Here is a 16,570-nt window from a genome sequence, read left to right as displayed (position 1 = left end):
ATACAAATATGACTTATAAGCTATTATGTGTTTTGAGAGATGCAATTTCGAGTGCTTTCCTCTAAGACAAGTAAAACTCCGAGTCACGAGGTCCTCCTCGAGGAGGAAAGCTCGACGGATCACTTTGAAAAGAAACACCTAATATCTTCTCTAAGAGGGCGTCTAAATCCTTGTGCATGGATTTTCCAACTGTCTGTGCCACGTATACAAGAAGTGCCAAGCGCCAACTCGGCACTCTTGTAGTAATCAATCCTGTCGTTTGATCTTGTTGTTGTTCCAATTTCTGGTTCCAACTCTCAGTTAGTGTTTCGATGGGAGTATCAACGATGTCCAACTGATATGACTGATGCAGATACCGACCACTTGGAAACTTCACAAAGCGAGCCAATATCAGTGAATTCCTAATGTCTTCGAATTTTTCGTCATCGAGTTTCTAAAACATTAAAGTGTTTGTAGAAACTTGAGAACTACAAACGTACCGTAAAGTCGGCAATTCGTTGATTCTGTCCAGGAACAATTATCTGTGGCTTTTCTACACTTAAAGTTCCCCTTCGAACAGAGGTTTCCTGTTTGTTTATTTCTGCAGGTGAAAGGAGAACGTACGGAAGTTCCGTTGTCGCAGTCACCAAAAGTTGTTCCCTAAAAATGTATAAAATAGCCTTAAATAGGTCTTTCAAAAAAACTACTCTTTATCGAACCTTCGTCTTCTATGCACACTGGTGTTGAACCAGGCCTCAGCAAACTCTTCAGCAATACCCATGTGCCACTTCCTGTTCACGCTAACTGGTTTACAGTTACAACGTGTGGAGCCAACCAATTGATATGGGACGTAATATACAAATACCATCGGTATGACAAGGTTGCTAATTGAGAGAAGCTAATCCAGGGATATTGCCGAACAAATAATAACTTCTTTGAATGTTGGAATTGTTCTGATTATTGGCTGACCGAAAAGCGCGCAAAAAAAATGGCGGAATCCAACGGCTTTCTTTCAGTCTTTCGCAATGCAACCAGAAGAACTTTTTCTTCTTCCCAGGGTGAATTGAATGTTACACCTACTACCGAAGGTTCTTCACTTTCGTCTTTGGCCTGGGCTACTTCTAATCTTTTGCAACCGGTGACTTCAACAGTACGAAGCCAGCTGTGGCAAATTTGGTGTTCAGCAAAACCGTGGTCGGAGTTTGCCAGTTCTAAAAAGTTGAAGACACCATCAGATGCCGCGGACGTAAGAGATAGAGTGTTTTCCAATCTACGGTTCTATCTACCCAACTACGTTTTATTATTTGTTGCCCTTAGTTCTTTGTCCATCTTATTGAGGCCTTTCATCGTTATTGCTGTGTTACTTATTGCTTTCTTGTATGCTTATTTATTTGTGTTGCATTCAACCCCTATCTCTTGGGGTCCTGTTTATTTGAACTCGCAGTTAAAAATGATTGTGCTAACCGTTGTAGCTGTTTTCTTGATATGGATCACCGGTGCGGTATACGTGATAACTTCCTGGTTAGGAGTTGCTTTTGTAATTGCCGTCGCACACGCAGTTATGCATCTTCCCGCGGATGAACCTGACTTTGAATCAACTGTTTGATGCTTGGCTTGCTCAGATAATACAACATATTTTTATTTTGACTGCCAACATATTTGTGTTCCAAAAGAGTACTTATGAGATACTTTGGCTATGCTTGGATTGCATCTTTTTTGTGCCTCTATACAAACAAACAATTCTTTCGTCCCATCGAGAATATTTTCTTTCAGTTGAGAAGGGGAAGATATTCCGCATTCCACTCCAGCAAAGGCCAATCTTCAGGTATGGTTGTTAGTGTACAACGTCTCAAATATTCTGCATTGTCCCTTCTCGTTTTCGGGTCTGGGCAGTGTGGCTGGACCAGACCGTTTTTAACAGACATGACGGACATCATGGCTGCCACTGCTGCCCTACCCCCAGTGTTAAGGGCGCCAGGTCTCTCAAAAATAAGTTGTAGCTGCGGTGGAGGTGTAGGAACTCTGAAGTTTTCCAGTTTAGACTCCATTATAACGAAAAAACGAATGAACGACGTCCACCGTTGGTATGAAATTCCCTAATCCTTTGTTCTCCACCTTCTGTCCAACTTGAATCTGCGCTTCTTTTAGATTCCAACAATTTCCCAAAACCAAGCGATTTCTCTTCCACAGAAATGGGAGTCCAGGTCTCTAGAGCTTGAAAACTGAACATAGATATGATGAATGGAAAGTGAAAATGGATCTCATTCCTGGATTGCATTTTTGGTCTTGCAAGCTTGACTCTTTGCTAAAGACCCATTATTTACACAACACAAAAAGCCATTTGGAAACGCGACTTGTTTTGCCTATCAATAACTTGACTTTTCATAGCATTTCAAGATTGAAGTGGCCAAGTAGACAATCCTCTTCTGATTTCCACAATTTTCATCTGAAAAGTTTGCGTATCACTAACAAGCTACTGAAAAATATCATTCTCATAAGCTTGTAATCATGGAAACGAAATCACTTCCATATTCACAATACTTGGCTGCATGATTTCCTCTTTATCATGTTCTTATTCCAGGAAACTGTAATGATTTTCAGTACTTTATTTTCCAGGTAATGTTAGTGGTTTGTAGAGTGGGTAAAAAGAGTGACCAGCTGGATATTCCCGTCTAGCATGAAACATATGGAAACAATAGAAGAGATAATCATCTTTGATATATATACTACCGGTGACCCATATAAAATGAAAGGGCTGTTAGTAGAGGATGAGAAAATGACAAAAATGCTATAAATGCAATTCAGGAAACTTCAAGAGATGGAATATCTCTTGATGCTTTGTTACCCCCAGTTGAAGAAGGAAGGATGAATGAAAAGAAGGCCAACATCCATCAATCCATTGATTGGCGGGTTTCAAAATCGAAATTCCCTATTTGACCGTTTCATGAGAATGCAACCTGGAAAGATGTGCAACCTGATGATTTTTTACTGACTCGAGAAATATGGAAGCAGAAAAGGAGAATCAGCCACCCGAAGGGTATGCAAAGGTAGAAAGTTTACAGCAACTCAAGGAAAAAGTTCAACGCTTGCGACAAGTATCAGCGGCTAACAATAGTAACGGCCATACCCACCACGAAACATTCACCACGACGCCTCTTACCAGACTAGAAAATAGTTGGAAGATAGATAATCATCTAGAGAATCCGATTCCTTCACCAAACACCATAATAGAGCAGAAAGATGAAGGACCGCTTCCTCCCCCGGTTGCCCGTCAATCCAACCAGCAACCTACCAGTTCTGCACGTCAGGTTCCTTCGGGATTGAACCATGAAACGAGTAATTTCAAAATACAGGAAAGCAATGACACGCCATACAACAAAACAAGCAATAGTTCCATGAAAAAAACGGAGCAAAACGTCCAAACAAGAAATAAGTTAGTGCAACTGGTACGAAATAATCCCTGTGATCCAGAAAGTTGGCTACGACTATTAAAGCACGTTCAAAGTGAACACAAGTTAGACCCTCGACAAGTCTCCTTAACAATGCTGATGCAGTTGTATGAGAAGGCCGTTCGGACCATACCTCTTAAGGGGAATAGGAAAAATGATGCCTTTATAGAGATATGGATAGATTATGCTTGGCTCCAAGACAAAGAATCTGAACACGATGCTAGAGGAACTTTTAAATATATGCGGGCTGAACATATTGGAGAAGGTTCATCACGATTTCTTCATGCTTGGGCAGAGTTTGAAGCTTCTCATGACAACCAAGAAAAGTCTAAAAAGTTATTGGAAGAAATACGCGTCAGTTTTGGAAATGACACGAAAGTCCAGGATTCCTCTCTTGAAAGAAAAACGACTGAAGGTACTCCAAAGACAGAATCTGCTCCTTCAAAAAGCTCTATAGAAGGTGAACAAGATGAGAAGCTTTACCAACGACGCCATCACGAAGAAACTGTCAACCTTAGTCCTTTAAAATCTTCAACAAACAAGAAAAAGACGGCGTGTTGGAAGACACCACTTTTGTTGAATAGTGGAAGCGCAAGAAGAGTTAGTCAGGCTTTCCTAGATGAAAGCAGTTGCACAGAATCGGATGAACAACAAGCGAGCAAACACTATAGTACTGAATGGCAAAATAGTCTCAAGTTGGGCCAGCATACGGAGACCAGAGGTAGATCTGTAGAGATCAGTCATTGTACAACATCTTCCTTACAGGATTCTGAAAAGTCAGCCTCCCTATCCAAACAGCAAATTGAACAACGACAACAACGACATATTAAAGAGCAAATACCTATAAGCAATAATCCAGATCAAATTCAAAGAGAAGATCCAGCAAAGGACAAGGTAGATTCTCCTGAAGTACTTCGTTCAGGATCTGTGGAAACACGAAATTCTGAAGCTCTTGAAATAAGTCCTCTTGGTTTGAAAGAATCGTACAAGACTTCATCCAAGGCTCTATCTGAAAATGCAAGGCACAGGCAGTCGGTAGAAGATGACATTCCCTTTGATTCTTCTCCTGTGCATAAAGAACCTTCTATTGTTGCGAAGAAAACTGTGGACAAGCAGACAGGGCAGCATAATGAGAAATCTATTCAATCCAATTTGGAAAAACTTGAGGCTTTTCAAAGACCTGTAGAAGAATCCCCTAGGAGAGATTCTGTATTTTCTATTCTGTCAGATACTCGCAAAGTGATCGTAGTAAATAAGGTTCCTTATATACCACTTCAGATAGTTGGTCGAGGAGGTAGTTCGAAAGTTTTTAAAGTTATGAACAGTGGTGGTCAGATCTTTGCCCTCAAAAGAGTTCGTGTGTCACAAGCTGACGAACAAGGAAAGTATATATTCATCAATTACCAAAATGAGATATCTCTTCTTCAACGCTTAAAGGGCAAGCCCTGTATCATTCAATTGATAGACTCTGAAGTCAATGAGAAAAATTTGACAGTCCAATTTATTTTAGAGTATGGAGATATCGATTTGTCTAGGTTGCTTACTCGCTATGCTGAACGTCAAAAGTCGGTGGATTTGAATTTTATTCGATTATATTGGCAGCAAATGTTAGAAGCTGTGCAGACTATTCATGAAGAGAAAATTATTCACAGTGATTTGAAACCTGCAAATTTTTTATTTGTAGAAGGAACTTTGAAACTTATTGACTTTGGAATAGCAAAGGCCAGTCAAAGTGAAACAACCAAAGTTTTTCATGACAGTCCTATGGGAACTCTCAATTTTATGAGTCCAGAAGCATTTTCAAACAATTGTCGTTTAGGGAGAGCTAGTGATGTTTGGTCTTTGGGTTGTATTCTCTATCAAATGGTAAGAAATGGATCATTCTCAAAAGTATTTTATAGTAATTGTTTATAGGTTTATGGAAAAACTCCTTATGCTCATTTAAATCCTATCATGAAAATGAAAACCATTCCGGATTGTAGTCATCCTGTTGAGTTTCCAAACAAAGAAAGACTCAATCCTCAACTTTTGGATGTCTTAACAAGTTGTCTACAAAAAGAAGCTTACAGGAGAGCTTCCATACCAGAACTTTTGAATCACACCTTCCTTCATCCGGACAGATTATATAACAAAGAGTCTTAAAATAATGGCAGCGTTTTGTTGAGACAACGTTTTTGAAGATAGTTTGTTATTGCTTCTATCGTGTGAGGCCCTTCATAGATTGCAGGCTTTTTAAAGTATTTGGAAGAAAATACGAAAACGGTTGGGAAGCCATCAATCCAACTGTCCCATTGTTGAGGAATCCTATATTGCTGACAATCATACTGATATACCCGAAGTAACTTCTGATCTATATGGTTTGCAATATATGAATAAGCAGGCAGAGCTTGTTGACAAAAGATGCACCAAGGAACATAAAAAATGACTATATGGACAGTTTGGGTATTTGCTTTCCGTAACTGCTCTAAATGTGCTGGTCCTTGTAAAGTATATAGAAAAGAATGGGTTGTGATTTGTGGCCTCATCACCGTTTGTTTTTCTTTCCCATATTCTTGACTCATACTGGAGAGTAGTTGTTTTGATACTCTTGAATAAGTTGATAAAACACGGGATGACACTTGCCTAGTAGCGTCACCAGAAACTTGGCCAAGATTCTCCATGGCTGAATAAATATTATTGATAAGGGAAACATCTTCCAATACATAAAGTGGCAGTCTCATCCATACTTCTTTTTGACGGTCGATAACAATCATCTGTGCTTGTTCCGATGATCCTATTGAGTTCCAACGCGAATGATTCTCGTTGGCTTCTTCAGGAAACGAAACACCTAAACCTTTCAAAAACGGTGCAAAAGAAGAATAAGACATGGAATAATAACGACACGAACGACGATAGGAATGCAGCGAAATATTCTTACAATGTTCCATAGAAAGTTCCCACAACAAGGATTCATAGTCAAGTACTTGTGGATCATTGCGGTTAGGAATCACCACCAAGTGAAACCATTCGTCCTTTGATGCATTATTATAAGTTTCCGGGGTAATTGGAGCAAAAGGAGAGTAAGGAGAACCAGTCCTTAGCCTAAAAATGGTGAACCCTGTTCAACAAAAACTGCTACAACTCACCAACGCAAGAACTTTGGAGTGGACTTCCAAGTGACGAGATCTACGGCATCTTCTAAAGGCATTGAGCGCCAACTTTTGTATTCACCTTCAAAATGAGAATCTGAAAATATCATCTGAACCATATCATTGTCTCCATTCGCTAGAGAAAAGATAAAAAAGTCGATATAAACCAATTCTTCGGCAAGTTGTTTGAACAACTTTGTATATTCATCTATTCGTGATTTGTGTTGACTGGGAACCATTACAGCGACTTGTTGATAAGGAAAACGGGACGAGCGATTTTTCAAAAAGGAAATAGCTTCATGTGAACTTTCAACGGATTCCAATCGAATGGAGCATTCAGGGCAAGCTTTGATCAATCGAGAAAACACCAAAAAGGATAGATTTTCCGAGGAATAAACTGCGCCATATTTATGACAAACTCTGGACTCTATCTTTCCTCTTTATCCAATCAAAACGAGAATCGTTAGAAGTCTGTCCATAACGAAAGAACGAACTCTTACAAACAGAAAAAAATGATGGGAAAAAAAGGTATGTCGTTTGGCAACTTATCCAACTCATTATCCGCATGGAATATGTGGAACTGAACGTAATCTTGTTTCCAACCTCTTACTTGACAATGTTGAGACAAATCTCCTATAATCTATTCAAATATATCAATCACACTGTTCCAAACTTGAACCCATCCTTCTTACTTGCAACAATTGATTGCAGTCTGCACTCCAAGAAACAACAAAAGCAACTAAAATAAATATGGCAGTACTATTGGTAAATAAAACCGAATCTGCCAACTGTTCGTGGTGAAACACCAACGAGTCTTCCATAAGTAGTTTGGACAAAGAAAAGCGCAACGGCAATTCCAAAAGGGAAATGGAGAACGATGAATTATTTTATCGAGTTATATTACCCAATGAACTTGAGTTATCTTATTTTCTTTGGGCAAGTAAATCAGTCAATTCTTATTTCGCCCTATACACTAAAACTATGGCAAAAGAATTCAAATAATAACTGTTCTTGTTCTGAGGATAACCTTTTGTTCTTAAAACCATGAAAGAAAATAATTCATCGAATTCCAAATCTTCTAAACTGAATGGACAAGTTCTTCAATACTTATGAATACACGACTGGGACTTTCAACCTTGTCCAACAAATATAGATCATTTTCGGGTAAACTGGAAGGTGAACAAGTTGCTGCAATAGAGGTATCCTCAACAACTGCGACACAATATATACTTTCGCGTTCCTTCTCCTCAATCTTTGATACTATAGTTCGTTCGCGTTTCGTCTTATATTCTGTTAGAGACTCTTTTGCTTCATGATGCTTATTTTTCATATCATGATTGTCAGTTAATTGGTGATGGTCATCTACTAAAGGACTATCATTTACAGAGGAACTTGTATTGAGTAAGTTAGGCTTTGACTCATCCTCATCACAATCATAGTTATTTTCTTCAGCTTCCGTTTTTAAAGAAAAGCACGATGGAGATATACGAGAACATTGAAAATGTTTGGAATCATCAAAGTTGATATTATTCAAAGCCATTGAACGTTCTTTCTTTTCATTTTTCGATGATAGATCACTTGTAGACCGACGCTTTCTCAATTCACGTCTTTCTTTCGTAAGATCTATTGTATTCCTTTCATTTACAACATGGAATAGTTCACTTCCAATTTCAACAGGTAAAGATTCCAACTTTTGCTAAATAGGTATCACAAATGGGTATCCTATAAAAAAGCTCAAGTACCTTGCTTTCCAATAACTTTAACAAAAAAGCAAAACGGTCATAGTTCCTCATACATAACTTCATCAAGTAAGGCGTAATGACTGTACTCTTATGTTTTCGCGCTGTATCGCAACAACTCGTTAGGAAATCTTGCAACATCAACTGCAGAGCCTTGCTAACTAGTACGGGTGTTGGAACTGCAATCTTTCCAACCTCCTCGTTTATTCGCATAATACGCTTTATTCTTGAAGCAGGAAATACGACACTTTTACTTTTTCCTCTCATAACTTCAACCGTCTTCCTTGAAAAGTGAGTATTCTTGGCGGGCCAATTCAAGTCGGTTGATGATGGAAGCTATCAAATCTATTTTCTTCACTATCACAAAACCATTCTATACTAATATCATATTCTTTGTTTTCATAAGAATACTTTCAAAACCAAATGTAACACAAATGACGATGGATATCAATGTCCTCGCTAATATGTGACTTCATCATTGCCATTCCTTCCATACTCATAATTCTTTCGATAGGATGTCCAAAGATTCTCCACATTCTACTCTTTCCAAAAGTTTTCAAGTACTTTGTTTTCTCACTCTAGTGGTTACTTTATGTATTTTGCCAACTGAAACCTGCATCCGAATTATCAACGACCCTTCACTGTTCGGCTTATTCTTGACAAGTCCCAAGGAATGGAAAACTTCTTGGTCTTTTATTCTTTCATATTTCCTCAACCGGCAAAAACGAGATCCCTTATATACAGGTTTGGTTGATTATGTAAGAAGAGTGTTGGGAAGTCGTCAGGAGTTTCGCAATGTGTTTTGGAGTATTTCGTTATGTATTCCTTTTTTCTTGTCAGAACTTCCTTGTTTGGTAAAGTCTCCTTGGGGTATATTCCAAATAATGGCTTCGACTACTTTGCATGTTCTGTATCTCCTCATACCTTCTGTACTTGAGGCAATTCTTGAATGTGGCAACGTAAGTGATCCAGTGAAAAGAATCGTAAGTGAAAGGAAGCCCGGTTTCTTCTTATGCAGTTTTGCTTCTTTCCTTTCCTGGCCAGGAGCAGATTGGATACCTTTATTGTTACTTTATCTTCCAGTTGAACTCAAACTGTTACCCAAGTTTCACAAACCTGTGAAACTTCCTTGGACTATGGTGATGGGTAGTTTGTGTCTCGTTCTCACTTCCAATATGTTGCCAACCTCTTCTTTGGCGGAAAACTCTGTACGAGCTCCTTACTCTTGGGATCTTACTCTTGTCGATTGGCAGTGGTCCATTGCTGGTTTCATTTTTATAGCTGTGTTTTGTAACATAATTGGATGGGAGTTGGGGTTTGTGGAGTGGAATCCTCCAAACTTTAGCCACTTTTCGTTCATTCAACTATTTCGTTGGTGTATGCTAGCGCTTACCATATTTCTTGGCGCGTTGCCTGAAGAGATTCTCTTTCGTGGATTCATTTTACGCAAACTACAAACAAGTTATTTTAGAAAAGACTCCTGGTATTGGTCCCTGTTGGTATCTTCTCTATTGTTTGGTATTATCCACTTGAAGAATCCTTTGGATCATTTCCCACTACCTAATTGGCGCTTTGCACTGATGGCAACCGTTGCAGGTTTTTCTTATGGCTTGGTATTTCAGCAGACCCATTCCATCGTAGCAAGTGCTTTGACACATGGTTTGACAAACTTGGTATGGAGAACTTTTTTATGGAAGAAGAGTAAGAACCCTTTATGAACTGTTTCTTATAAACGAGAACTTGAAATGATTATTCTTCTTTGGGTAAAACTTCATTTTCATTACATAAAACATTCATTTGATTTCCATTGGAGACGACGACGCGAGGTTGACGGCCAACTAACTGGAGGAGAGTCAGCCATGTTAGAAGCACCCATTATAGTCGATGCAAAAGGACACTTATTAGGACGTCTGGCATCCGTAGTTGCAAAGGAAATTTTAAGTGGTCAGCAGATCGTCGTCGTTCGTTGTGAGGAACTCAATATTTCTGGAGACCATCACCGACACAAGCTCAAGTTTAAGAGTTACTTGAGAAAGAGAATGAACACGAATCCTTCTCGCGGTCCCTATCACCATCGTTCACCTTCCAAAATCTTCTTCAAGGCAGTCAGAGGAATGGTTCCTAGAAGAATCCCACGCGGTTCTGCAGCGTTGAGTCGACTCAAGGTATTTGAAGGTGTACCTCCACCCTATGATAGAATGAAGAGAATGGTTGTTCCTCAAGCTTTAAGAGTGGTTCGTTTGCGTCCAGATAGAAAGTACACGCACGTGGGCACTCTTGCTTCACAAGTGGGTTGGAAGTATGCTGATGTTATCAAACGTTTGGAACAAAAGAGAAAACAAAGAAGCAAAAATTTCTATCTCAAGAAGAAAGAAGCTAAGAAAGTAAGAAAGGAGGCAGAAAGAGGTTTGGATTTATCCGAATGGAGTGCTCTATTGGAACCTGTTTCTATGCATCTTCATCATTCAACAACATCATAATAAAAGTTAGTCCTTTTTCATATACGGATTTATGCATTCATTTGAAGATGGAAACTTCACTGTGGTCCAAAGTAGTACAGCGAGCACTTGATCGAGGCATCTTATCCGAAACAACACCTAAAGTGTTTATATATCATCTTGATAAACTGCAAAATACTTGGAAACAGCTGTTCGATGCCTTTCCTCCCAAGACACTTCACAGTAAGTGAAAGTTGTTGAATGGAAACAAACTTTTGTGTATTTTTTTGTTAGCTTTTGCTTTAAAGGCTTGTCCTGTGAAAGGAGTTCTTTCACTTGCTTTCAGTTATGGTTTCGGTGCAGAATGTGCTTCTATAGGAGAAGTATGTGCTCCACCCCTTTTTTCCTTGTTGATCTTAAAAAAACTAGGTTTATCTGGCTAAAAGCTTTGGTTGTCCTTCAGAAAGAATTGTATTCGATTCACCAGTAAAGACTATGAAAGACTTGAAGCTGGCTTTGGACGACGAAATATATATCAACGCAGACAACTTTCAAGAACTTGAGAAAATACAACAGCTGTTGAGAGAAAACGAGGAAGAGTTGTGCAACAAGCAAGTTAGAGTGGGTCTTCGTATCAACCCTCAAATAGGCTCAGGGTTGATACAGGAAACCAGTACTGCTAGTGCACAAAGTAAGTTTGGTGTACCTTTGAAAGAGAAGCTCGAGGAAATAGTAGAGTGCTTCCAAAGATATTCATTTCTAAAAGGCATCCACGTACATGTTGGTTCTCAAGGTTGTACTTGGGAACTACTGGAGCAAGGTATTCGTGCTGGAGTTGATTTACTTGTCCAATTAAGAGAACGTTTTCCTGAACGCTTACAAACGTTGGATATAGGCGGTGGTCTTTCTGCAGATTATGACGGTGTATCTCAAGGTGCTAGCTTTGAAGAGTATGTTTCAAGGCTTGAAAGGGTTGCACCAGAATTATTTGATTCTTCTCTGCAGCTAATAACAGAGTTTGGACGACGTTTATGTGCCAAAGCTGGTATATTTGTATCCCGAGTTGAATATACAAAGCAGTCGGGTAATAGGAATATTGTATTATGTCATATTGGCGCAGATAACTTTTTACGTCCAGTATATCTTCCCAAGGTACTGAGTTTTATATATTTTCTCTATCATGAATAGTTTGATGGCAATGTAGAATTGGAAACATAGAATATTGGTATTGGATAAACAAGGTGGCAACAAGTTGTTGGATGGACGTGAATATCCGATGATAGAACAAGATATTGCAGGTCCTCTTTGTTTCTCTGGTGATATATTTGCAACTGGTCGTCTTTTACCCCGTTGTGAACCTGGTGACTGGCTTGTTGTTTTGGATAGTGGTGCTTATACGTTAAGTATGTATTCTCGACATACTTCACAATGGGTATCTGCCGTATATGGTTTCCATGAGAATTCGAATGAACCATTTCAACTCTTGAAAAAGGAAGAAAGTCCTGAAGAGTTGATACGGTTTTGGAGTTGAAGTCTGCAAAGTATTTTTGTGAATGAAAAGCGTGAAGAACGACGACAAAGTGTTGTGTGATGATATTTTGACTGCAACGGATAAAGCCTTTCCCTTTGGAGACGACGTCTTAGACTATGGCCTCTTTGAGCATATTTGGCCAGAATTTTGCTTTCAAGTAGTCAACTATTGTGAGATTATCTTGTCTAAAAGAGTAAACTCCTTAGGTTTCTCCATTCATGGGCCTACTGGTTCAGGAAAAACTCTCTTCGCCAAGTGTATGGCCACTCGCTTCTCTTCTGAAGTTCACTATGGGTCAGCTGTCGATTGGATATATGCCTATGGGAAATATTTGGATAGTCCTTTGAAGAATATTCTAGTTTCAGCTCCAACACAGAAACCTATCCTATTGATTATCGATGACGCCGACCATTGGGTAGTTGGAAAAAAGTCCTTGGAAAAGAAAACTATGTGTGGGTTTATTGAAGAATTGGACTCGTGTAGGAACCTCCAACAACGAATATTATGGATACTTATCACACGAGAGGAAAATCAACTACACCCCATTTTGAGACGAGACGAGTACTTTCCTCATTCCTTTTGCGTTCCTTCGTTGTCAAGAGAAAACATTCATCATATGGTGTCTTATTGGCTTGAAAAAATAGATAATCCTACTATATCTCGTGTTGCTTTGGATCTCGTGCAACGTGAAAACATGATTCCTGGATGGAAGGGATGCGTCTTTGGGCATATCTCATATTTGGTGACAACGTTCTTACGAATGGTTTATTGTAAGGGTGGAGATCACGACTCGATAGCAAAACAATGGCAACGAAGTCTTGAGGCAACTTTCTCCTTTGTCGTACAAAACAACCCGGAAATAGGGATAAGCAACCATAAACCATCATCCAATTTCATAGTGGACGATTTCTTAGTTGGCAGCGATGATGAAAGCTCTCTATCAGAAACTTTCAATGATTTGGTCACCGTTATCACATATTCAATGAAAAAGAACCAACAAGTATTTCCTACCACAGTCACTCCTTTTCGAGGTGCCTTAATTTATGGTCCTTGTGGTGTGGGAAAGACAAGTTTATGTCATCGACTTGTTCAAAAGCTTCATTTACCTGTATTCGTTCTAGATGGAGCATCACTATTGGCCTCTGCAATAGGACAATCAGAAAAAACCTTGAAACAATGTTTTCTAGCAGCACGTAGATTCTCACCCTGTGTCATTTTTGTGGATCAAATAGATATGGTGTTCCAGAAGAGAGACTTTGCTGATGGCACGTCAGCTGAAAGTCTTTCCAGATTGACTTGTCTATTTTTATCGGAAATGGATGGCTTCTCAACTTCGCGTCAACCGGAGTTCTTTGTTTTGGCAACAGCACAAGATTTGGATAAAATAGATCCCGCTTTGTTGCGCCCTGGAAGATTGGAATACAAAAAAAAGTTGGATTTACCGACCAACTATCAGAGGTATCGATATTTGTGCAATTTTTTGAAACATGTGAAGAACGTAGGAGTCACCGTGGAGAAGCAAGTAGAAGACAACCAATTTCTAGATTGGATCGTTCAAAGCACTTGCATGTGGAATCTTGCAGACTGGTCCATGTTACTGCGTTCCGTGCTGTTGTGTTGTTGGAAAGAAAAAGTGAATGATGGGGAGTTGAAACGGAAACATTTCGAAAGTATGTTGATGGAGAAACAAGGAACATCCAACTTGTTACCAATCGACTCTTCTTTTGAGAGTGAAGTCATCGAAGGAAAGCGGGAATACTGCGGGAATACTGAAAAAAAAAATAACTTGTAGTTTGTGTAAAAGAGAAACAAACTAGGTTGTATCCCTTGCGATTATCATCATTCAAAACTTGGAAACAAAACAAGCACTGTGTTTTTTTCATGGGTTCCGTTTGCCCCCGTTGATATCAAGTGGAATGTTTACATACAATTGCACCATTCAAAAAAATGTACAAACTAACGACGTATTGGTAGACAAATCAAACCCCCCCTCTTCTTTTCTCCCTTCCCCTCCCCTCCCCTCCTCCTCTTGTTCTTCCTCCCCAATTTGTGTGGTCAAAAACCCTATACTATTGCGATGACAATGGAGGAACTGGGTATACTGCCATGCCCCCTATACTATAGGGTATGGCTTCCATGCTAACGTATCGTAACAACTGTTCAAGGCTGTTCTTTGGAATCCACTCCAATTTGGAACGAGTATTCCTAATAAATAACATGAAATCATCCAACACACGCGCACAATCTCTATGTATGACCTACTCATCGATAAATGGTGAAACTATTTTGTAAACACCATATAAAGTAGAAGGATAGTTGACAAGGAATATTTTGGATAACCGCTCGGGATAAAAATCCTATTCCAAGGTATTCCATTAAAGAAACTAGAAACAAATCTGGATGGACATACCTGCATCACTTTGAGCATATCTCGGGCACAACCGAAATGAACGTTGCGAATAGGAGAAAAATCCTAGACTTGATCAACTACCAATGAGGTTGCTCCAAAAAACTTACTGTAAAGTCAAAAATGATGACAAACATTGTGCTAGGTTCGAAAGTGTCCCCAAGAAATTCCAAAAAGGATATGAAGCCGCGATGAAAGATAGCAGGATCAATCTTGAATCGATCCAATGCACTGGCTCTTCCGTAAAGTAACGGCTCACCATCAAAAGTGCAAAACCCTTCATGCAACTGAGCCAAAACCAAATAAAAACATTTTAAAGATACCAGTAGTAGTAAAAGGAAACGTCGCAAGAGGATTCTTAAACTCGTCGAGACCAACGCTGTTGACATTTTCAGCCTCACGAAACTTCAAACAAGCAAGAAAACTATCAAAAGCAGAATCCACATTGAATCTAAATAAATTTCAGGAGTGAAAAAGAATGTTTCGAATAATAAGAGGACCTTCTCGCTCTCAAAAATCTACTAAGAATAATTTTTTCAGTTTCAGAGGACCTCTTAATCCTCCTGACCAATTTATCTGAGCTGAAGGTCGTGTACAAGCCCTCGGCTTCAATTTTCTCACTAAGGCACTCGAGACTGTCGTATAGCGAATCAGGCATCCAGTCTACCGTTCAGGACACAAATTCCATGAAACGAGCGGGATTTTTTCATAGATAATATTGGCATTCTGTCCCAAAAAATAATCTGATGTATTGTCAATTAAAATTGCCTTTCAACCAAACTGAAGCTTTATAAAAACAAACATAACATTTAACCGAGAATACCAGCAACTGTTAAAGTACACATTAAAAATCGAATGTTTTTCGAAATTAAAAATTAAAATTTTAATTATTTTAAAGCTGCTTTCTCAAATGATTACCCTGAAAGATACAACTTTTAATTTAACTTTATTTATTGCAGAATTTTAAAATATCGAAGATTATTTTAGGTAATCTCATTTCGCTTAGAAATCTTCCGTTGTTTGGATGACCTTTTATGAATCAATCCCTTTTTTGCATAGTAAGATTGCTATACCTTTTAATTTATGTTATTCACACTGTTTTAGTCGAAGTTGTTGCAGGGTTTGCCAAGGTCGCTTTCTTTATTGCTTTTGAACGGCGAGAGCTTTTCTGCGTCGCTAGTCTCGAGACTTTGGCAATCTGCAGCGTTTACTGTCTGTGCAGACGGGGGTAGCAACAGGTTGTTTGACTGCTTTGGAACCGATCAACGAGATCGTTTTGTTCCCAACGTCATAAAGGTATTCGCATTTGGAGTTTCTCTGGAATCATCTAGTTAATTTTTCTTTTGCTTAGGGTGATTTTGACTCTATACGGCCAGAAGTTATCAAATACTATGCGTCAAAGAAAGTTAATATTATTCAGAATTCTAACCAATTTTACAACGATTTTGAAAAGTGCTTAGGTTCTATTGAACCTAATATCGAAGATTTACCCACCGTTGTACTTGGTGGCATAGGTGGTCGCATGGATCAACAGCTTGCGAATATTCATATTCTACATAAATTTTTACCTAGAAAGATCTATTTGCTATCGTTGGATCAAGTCATGTGGTTGCTTCCTGGAGGAAAACATTGCATTGTATGTTCGAAAGACATAGAAGGACCTTTGTGTGGCTTGATACCTATTGGCTCCATCTGTCGTGAGGCGACAACTACAGGGCTTCGTTGGAATCTAGATCATCAACCATTATCATTTGGTTCCTTTATTAGTAGTTCTAACGAGATAGTAGATAGTTTTGTGGAAATTGAGACAAGTGATACGCTATTATGGTGGTCCGAATTGAAACTGAGGAATATATTGTAGACAACAAATTCAATAGGTAATCGATGATTTACGAAGTG

At 39.0% G+C, this 16,570-nt stretch overlaps 11 protein-coding genes across 12 annotated transcripts; 7 read left to right on the top strand and 4 right to left on the bottom strand.

The window, feature by feature from the left end:
- Position 1: 1 nt before the first annotated feature.
- Positions 2-862, bottom strand: Gasu_08150 (uncharacterized protein). Its single transcript, XM_005708534.1, has 3 exons — positions 699-862; positions 480-639; positions 2-433 (listed from the first exon to the last, which is right to left on the bottom strand). The coding sequence occupies exons 1-3, from the start codon at positions 845-847 to the stop codon at positions 62-64; spliced, it is 681 nt and encodes a 226-aa protein (XP_005708591.1). The 5' UTR covers positions 848-862; the 3' UTR covers positions 2-61.
- A 10-nt stretch (positions 863-872) lies between these two features.
- Positions 873-2,167, top strand: Gasu_08140 (prenylated Rab receptor 2). The gene has a single exon (XM_005708533.1). It carries the CDS (start codon positions 968-970, stop codon positions 1,583-1,585), a length of 618 nt encoding a protein of 205 aa, XP_005708590.1. The 5' UTR covers positions 873-967; the 3' UTR covers positions 1,586-2,167.
- Positions 2,168-2,842: 675 nt separating this feature from the next.
- Gasu_08130 (serine/threonine-protein kinase TTK/MPS1) lies at positions 2,843-5,467 on the top strand. The gene has a single exon (XM_005708532.1). The coding sequence runs from the start codon at positions 2,982-2,984 to the stop codon at positions 5,340-5,342; it is 2,361 nt and encodes a 786-aa protein (XP_005708589.1). The 5' UTR covers positions 2,843-2,981; the 3' UTR covers positions 5,343-5,467.
- Positions 5,468-5,521: 54 nt separating this feature from the next.
- Positions 5,522-7,432, bottom strand: Gasu_08120 (protein disulfide isomerase). Its single transcript, XM_005708531.1, has 4 exons — positions 7,249-7,432; positions 7,057-7,196; positions 6,554-6,994; positions 5,522-6,503 (listed from the first exon to the last, which is right to left on the bottom strand). Exons 1-4 carry the CDS (start codon positions 7,375-7,377, stop codon positions 5,567-5,569), a joined length of 1,647 nt encoding a protein of 548 aa, XP_005708588.1. The 5' UTR covers positions 7,378-7,432; the 3' UTR covers positions 5,522-5,566.
- A 69-nt stretch (positions 7,433-7,501) lies between these two features.
- Gasu_08110 (CCAAT box binding factor family) lies at positions 7,502-8,662 on the bottom strand. 2 transcript variants are annotated; one of them, XM_005708530.1, is made up of 2 exons: positions 8,299-8,662; positions 7,502-8,252 (listed from the first exon to the last, which is right to left on the bottom strand). In XM_005708530.1, the coding sequence occupies exons 1-2, from the start codon at positions 8,560-8,562 to the stop codon at positions 7,635-7,637; spliced, it is 882 nt and encodes a 293-aa protein (XP_005708587.1). In that variant the 5' UTR covers positions 8,563-8,662; the 3' UTR covers positions 7,502-7,634. The 2 variants fall into 2 exon arrangements, with proteins under 2 accessions (XP_005708587.1, XP_005708586.1); XM_005708529.1 differs by having other exon boundaries at positions 7,502-8,246.
- A 110-nt stretch (positions 8,663-8,772) lies between these two features.
- Gasu_08100 (abortive infection protein) lies at positions 8,773-10,043 on the top strand. The gene has a single exon (XM_005708528.1). It carries the CDS (start codon positions 8,811-8,813, stop codon positions 10,011-10,013), a length of 1,203 nt encoding a protein of 400 aa, XP_005708585.1. The 5' UTR covers positions 8,773-8,810; the 3' UTR covers positions 10,014-10,043.
- Positions 10,044-10,052: 9 nt separating this feature from the next.
- Positions 10,053-10,797, top strand: Gasu_08090 (60S ribosomal protein L13A). The gene has a single exon (XM_005708527.1). It carries the CDS (start codon positions 10,155-10,157, stop codon positions 10,773-10,775), a length of 621 nt encoding a protein of 206 aa, XP_005708584.1. The 5' UTR covers positions 10,053-10,154; the 3' UTR covers positions 10,776-10,797.
- Positions 10,798-10,802: 5 nt separating this feature from the next.
- Gasu_08080 (diaminopimelate decarboxylase) lies at positions 10,803-12,507 on the top strand. Its single transcript, XM_005708526.1, has 4 exons — positions 10,803-10,976; positions 11,028-11,116; positions 11,163-11,885; positions 11,938-12,507. Exons 1-4 carry the CDS (start codon positions 10,823-10,825, stop codon positions 12,262-12,264), a joined length of 1,293 nt encoding a protein of 430 aa, XP_005708583.1. The 5' UTR covers positions 10,803-10,822; the 3' UTR covers positions 12,265-12,507.
- Positions 12,508-12,512: 5 nt separating this feature from the next.
- On the top strand, positions 12,513-14,097 carry Gasu_08070 (ATPase). Its single transcript, XM_005708525.1, has one exon. It carries the CDS (start codon positions 12,524-12,526, stop codon positions 14,054-14,056), a length of 1,533 nt encoding a protein of 510 aa, XP_005708582.1. The 5' UTR covers positions 12,513-12,523; the 3' UTR covers positions 14,057-14,097.
- Positions 14,098-14,121: 24 nt separating this feature from the next.
- Gasu_08060 (uncharacterized protein) lies at positions 14,122-15,362 on the bottom strand. Its single transcript, XM_005708524.1, has 6 exons — positions 15,172-15,362; positions 14,995-15,122; positions 14,782-14,948; positions 14,675-14,737; positions 14,527-14,621; positions 14,122-14,469 (listed from the first exon to the last, which is right to left on the bottom strand). The coding sequence occupies exons 1-6, from the start codon at positions 15,327-15,329 to the stop codon at positions 14,334-14,336; spliced, it is 747 nt and encodes a 248-aa protein (XP_005708581.1). The 5' UTR covers positions 15,330-15,362; the 3' UTR covers positions 14,122-14,333.
- Positions 15,363-15,691: 329 nt separating this feature from the next.
- On the top strand, positions 15,692-16,566 carry Gasu_08050 (thiamine pyrophosphokinase). The gene is made up of 3 exons (XM_005708523.1): positions 15,692-15,729; positions 15,776-15,967; positions 16,023-16,566. Exons 1-3 carry the CDS (start codon positions 15,706-15,708, stop codon positions 16,530-16,532), a joined length of 726 nt encoding a protein of 241 aa, XP_005708580.1. The 5' UTR covers positions 15,692-15,705; the 3' UTR covers positions 16,533-16,566.
- Positions 16,567-16,570: the final 4 nt, after the last annotated feature.

The sequence above is a fragment of the Galdieria sulphuraria genome, assembly GCF_000341285.1.
Source record: "Galdieria sulphuraria unplaced genomic scaffold scaf_4, whole genome shotgun sequence".
Classification (NCBI taxonomy): domain Eukaryota; phylum Rhodophyta; class Bangiophyceae; order Galdieriales; family Galdieriaceae; genus Galdieria; species Galdieria sulphuraria.
The sequence above is the reverse complement of the archived record's forward strand: the minus strand, read 5'-3'. Positions and strand labels throughout refer to the sequence as shown.

Bases quoted from the DNA above. Each gene is read 5' to 3' on its own strand.
- Gasu_08120 (XM_005708531.1), bottom strand. From the start codon at position 7,377: ATGGAAGACTCGTTGGTGTTTCACCACGAACAGTTGGCAGATTCGGTT. The intron at 7,197-7,248 runs GTAAGAAGGATG...ATATTTGAATAG, and splicing joins ACTGCAATCAATTGTTGCAA to ATTATAGGAGATTTGTCTCA. The intron at 6,504-6,553 runs GTGAGTTGTAGC...TTTTAGGCTAAG, and splicing joins ACTCCAAAGTTCTTGCGTTG to GACTGGTTCTCCTTACTCTC.
- Gasu_08130 (XM_005708532.1), top strand. From the start codon at position 2,982: ATGGAAGCAGAAAAGGAGAATCAGCCACCCGAAGGGTATGCAAAGGTA.
- Gasu_08100 (XM_005708528.1), top strand. From the start codon at position 8,811: ATGTCCAAAGATTCTCCACATTCTACTCTTTCCAAAAGTTTTCAAGTA.
- Gasu_08050 (XM_005708523.1), top strand. From the start codon at position 15,706: ATGAATCAATCCCTTTTTTGCATA. The intron at 15,730-15,775 runs GTAAGATTGCTA...ACACTGTTTTAG, and splicing joins ATCAATCCCTTTTTTGCATA to TCGAAGTTGTTGCAGGGTTT. The intron at 15,968-16,022 runs GTATTCGCATTT...TCTTTTGCTTAG, and splicing joins TTGTTCCCAACGTCATAAAG to GGTGATTTTGACTCTATACG.
- Gasu_08150 (XM_005708534.1), bottom strand. From the start codon at position 847: ATGGTATTTGTATATTACGTCCCATATCAATTGGTTGGCTCCACACGT. The intron at 640-698 runs GTTCGATAAAGA...ATACATTTTTAG, and splicing joins AGTGTGCATAGAAGACGAAG to GGAACAACTTTTGGTGACTG. The intron at 434-479 runs GTACGTTTGTAG...TTAATGTTTTAG, and splicing joins AACGAATTGCCGACTTTACG to AAACTCGATGACGAAAAATT.
- Gasu_08090 (XM_005708527.1), top strand. From the start codon at position 10,155: ATGTTAGAAGCACCCATTATAGTCGATGCAAAAGGACACTTATTAGGA.
- Gasu_08110 (XM_005708530.1), bottom strand. From the start codon at position 8,562: ATGAGAGGAAAAAGTAAAAGTGTCGTATTTCCTGCTTCAAGAATAAAG. The intron at 8,253-8,298 runs GTACTTGAGCTT...ATACCTATTTAG, and splicing joins TAAAGTTATTGGAAAGCAAG to CAAAAGTTGGAATCTTTACC.
- Gasu_08060 (XM_005708524.1), bottom strand. From the start codon at position 15,329: ATGCCTGATTCGCTATACGACAGTCTCGAGTGCCTTAGTGAGAAAATT. The intron at 15,123-15,171 runs GTCCTCTTATTA...AAATTTATTTAG, and splicing joins AGATTTTTGAGAGCGAGAAG to ATTCAATGTGGATTCTGCTT. The intron at 14,738-14,781 runs GTAAGTTTTTTG...GATCAAGTCTAG, and splicing joins TCATCATTTTTGACTTTACA to GATTTTTCTCCTATTCGCAA.
- Gasu_08070 (XM_005708525.1), top strand. From the start codon at position 12,524: ATGGCCACTCGCTTCTCTTCTGAAGTTCACTATGGGTCAGCTGTCGAT.
- Gasu_08140 (XM_005708533.1), top strand. From the start codon at position 968: ATGGCGGAATCCAACGGCTTTCTTTCAGTCTTTCGCAATGCAACCAGA.
- Gasu_08080 (XM_005708526.1), top strand. From the start codon at position 10,823: ATGGAAACTTCACTGTGGTCCAAAGTAGTACAGCGAGCACTTGATCGA. The intron at 10,977-11,027 runs GTAAGTGAAAGT...TTTTTTTGTTAG, and splicing joins TCCTCCCAAGACACTTCACA to CTTTTGCTTTAAAGGCTTGT. The intron at 11,886-11,937 runs GTACTGAGTTTT...ATGGCAATGTAG, and splicing joins GTCCAGTATATCTTCCCAAG to AATTGGAAACATAGAATATT.